The sequence below is a fragment of the Chenopodium album genome, chromosome 3, assembly GCF_948465745.1.
Source record: "Chenopodium album chromosome 3, dcCheAlbu1.1, whole genome shotgun sequence".
Taxonomy (NCBI): domain Eukaryota; kingdom Viridiplantae; phylum Streptophyta; class Magnoliopsida; order Caryophyllales; family Amaranthaceae; genus Chenopodium; species Chenopodium album.
In genome coordinates this window covers 12,895,716-12,898,467 of record NC_137836.1, presented here as the reverse complement: position 1 = coordinate 12,898,467, position 2,752 = coordinate 12,895,716, and the positions used below count along the sequence as shown (strand labels likewise).

Genomic DNA, 2,752 nt, shown 5'->3' with positions numbered 1-2,752 from the left:
ATAGTGCCTCAAATGGAGCCATGCCAATGCTTGCATGGTAACTATTATTATAGGAAAATTCAATTAAGTCCAAGCTATCTTCCTATCCCCCTTGGAAGTCTATGACAAAAGCTCTTAACAAGTCCTCCAAGGTTTGAATAGTTCACTCAGTTTGCCCATCTGTGGCAGAGTGAAATGATGTACTCATCTTTAGGGTTCTACCAAAGTTTTCCTGTACACTTTTCCAAAACTTTGAAAGATACCTAGAATCTCTATTCGACACAATATCTTTAGGAACTCCATGTAACCTCACAACATTTTTTATGTAAGCTTTTGCGAGTTGCTTCATCTTCCTGGTCTCCTTCATTAGTATGAACACTGCGGACTTTGTGAGACTATTTACTACTACCCAAATGGTTTCATTTCCACTCTTTGACTTTGGAAAACAAGTCACAAAGTCCATTGAAATTAAATCTTATTTCCATACAGGAATTTCCAATGATTGCACAGTTCCTTGCGGTCTCTTGTGCTCTATCTTCACTTTTTGACAAGTTAGACACTTTGCTACAAATTCCGCAACTTCATTCTTCATTATAGGCCACCAATACATCTTTTTCAAGTCTTTATATAGCTTGCCCCCTCCAGGGTATACTAAATATGGTGTATTGTGACCTTCTTCCATCAACTTTCTCTTTACCTCCTCGCATTTTTGTGGTACGCACCATCGACCTTTGTACCTTAAGCTTCCATCTTCATGAATTTTGAAATCCGTAGCCTTTCCTTGTTTGATTTTCTCGCTAATCCAATCCAACTTGACATCTCCAACTTGGTTTTCCCTTATCTCATCGAATATTGTTGGTTGAATTCTTAGGTTTGCAAGTATGCTTGTTGGCACTCTCCATTCTACCACTTCCAGATTCATTTTCCTCATTTCTCTACATAACTCATCAGCCACTATCAAAGTATTTAGTTTATGACTGATCTTACGACTTAGAGTGTCTGCAACTACATTTGCTTTCCCTTCATTTAACCATCTCCTTTGGTGTGATTTTAAATATCTTTGAGTGAAAATGTATTTTACGCTCTTATGGTCTATGTAAATCTTAAATTTTACTCCATACAAGTAGTGCCTCCAAATCTTTAGTGTTAAAATGATTGCAGCTAGTTCTAAGTCATGAGTAAGGTAATTTAAATTACTTCATAAGTCTTCAATTTTCTTGATGCATACGCAATTACCTTCCCATTTTTCATAAGTACACATCCCAGACCATTCATGGATGCGCCACTATATACATCACAAATTCCACTATCGTCTGGCAGTGTAAGCACGGGTGCTATAATAAACTTTTATTTCAAGAGTTAGAATGCTTTCTCACACTTGTCATCCAACTCAAACTTCTTGTCCTTCTTCATTAGAGAGGTCATAAGCTTAGAAATCTTCGAAAAATCCTTCACAAAATGCCTATAATACCCTGCTAAACCTAAGAAACTCCTCAATCTTTGCTGGATCTACTTCTACACCATCTTTAGACACAAAATGACCTAGAAACGTTACTTTCTCCAACCAAAACCCACACTTAGAAAACTTCACATAAAGCTTATTTTCCCTTAAGGTTTGTATACTTTCCCTTAAATGCTCTTTGGGTTCCTCCTTACTCTTGGAATACACCTGTATATCATCTATGAACACCACAAAAAACTTGTCCATAAATGGGTGGAACACCCTATTCATCAAGTCCATAAATATTGATGAAGCATTCGTCAATCCAAATGGCATTATTGTGAACTCATAGGGTCCATATCTTATTCTAAATGAAGTCTTGAGAATATCTTCGTCTGCAATCCTAAGATGATGGTAACCAGACCTTAAATCAATTTTAGAAATTACAAATGCGCCTCTCAGCTGGTCAAATAGGTCATCAATCGTTGATAATGGATACTTGTTCTTTATGGTGACCTTATTAACTCCCTATAGTCAATACATAACCTCATACTTTCATCTTTCTTCTTCACAAATAACACTGGCGCTCCCCCAGGTGACGCACTTAGTCTAATGTATCTCTTTTCTAACAATTCCTGCAATTGATCCTTTAACTCACTCATCTCTACAGGTTCCATTCGATATGGTGCCTTAGAAATTGGTATTGTTCTTCGAAATAGCTCTATTGTGAAATCAATTTCCCTTTTAGGTGGCTTTCTAGGAATCTCTTCTAGAAACACATCCAAAAACTCATTCGCTAATTTTACATCCTCATGCTTAGTTGTCTCTTCATGTTCCATGTTCCTCACACTACAAAAATACAGTGGATGTCCCTTCTTAATATACTTTGCCAATTTTAACACATATATGATCCTTGGGCACTTGGTTTCACCATGCATCCAATAGGTCACCAACTCTGTAACACCCCGTATTTTCGAACCATTATTTTATGAGTGTTTCAACCTATAAAACCTAAGCTAATTTCTAATTTAAATCTTAATTTTTAAATTGAAATGTTAATTTAATTAAAAAAATCGTTTTTAAGGGTCATCACAAGCTTTTGAAACCCTTATTATAATGTTTTAACAAAACGATTGAAAGTTATTATTTAAAAGGGTTTTATATTTAAGTTTTAATCATTTTAACTATATTTGACTTGTCTAAATTGAATTAGCCTTAAAGGGTGATTCCTTAAGCTTAAACATCAATTCGGTAAGTGTTACTAAATTATGTGTGCTTTTAATATTTAACCTATTGCGATTGATACAGGTCATCACGGTGATTCCTTGACTG

The 2,752-nt window shown here is 35.5% G+C and overlaps 1 protein-coding gene across 1 annotated transcript; it reads right to left on the bottom strand.

Moving 5' to 3' along the window:
• Positions 1-454: 454 nt before the first annotated feature.
• Positions 455-2,259, bottom strand: LOC145624853 (uncharacterized). Its single transcript, XM_081677940.1, has 3 exons — positions 1,967-2,259; positions 1,451-1,823; positions 455-1,117 (listed from the first exon to the last, which is right to left on the bottom strand). Exons 1-3 carry the CDS (start codon positions 2,257-2,259, stop codon positions 455-457), a joined length of 1,329 nt encoding a protein of 442 aa, XP_081534066.1.
• Positions 2,260-2,752: the final 493 nt, after the last annotated feature.

Coding starts and splice junctions, on each gene's coding strand:
- LOC145624853 (XM_081677940.1), bottom strand. CDS start 2,259: ATGGAACATGAAGAGACAACTAAGCATGAGGATGTAAAATTAGCGAAT. Junction 1,824..1,966: donor AAGAAAGATGAAAGTATGAG/GTTATGTATTGA, acceptor CCATCATCTTAG/GATTGCAGACGAAGATATTC. Junction 1,118..1,450: donor AGTTTCTTAGGTTTAGCAGG/GTATTATAGGCA, acceptor TTAACACTAAAG/ATTTGGAGGCACTACTTGTA.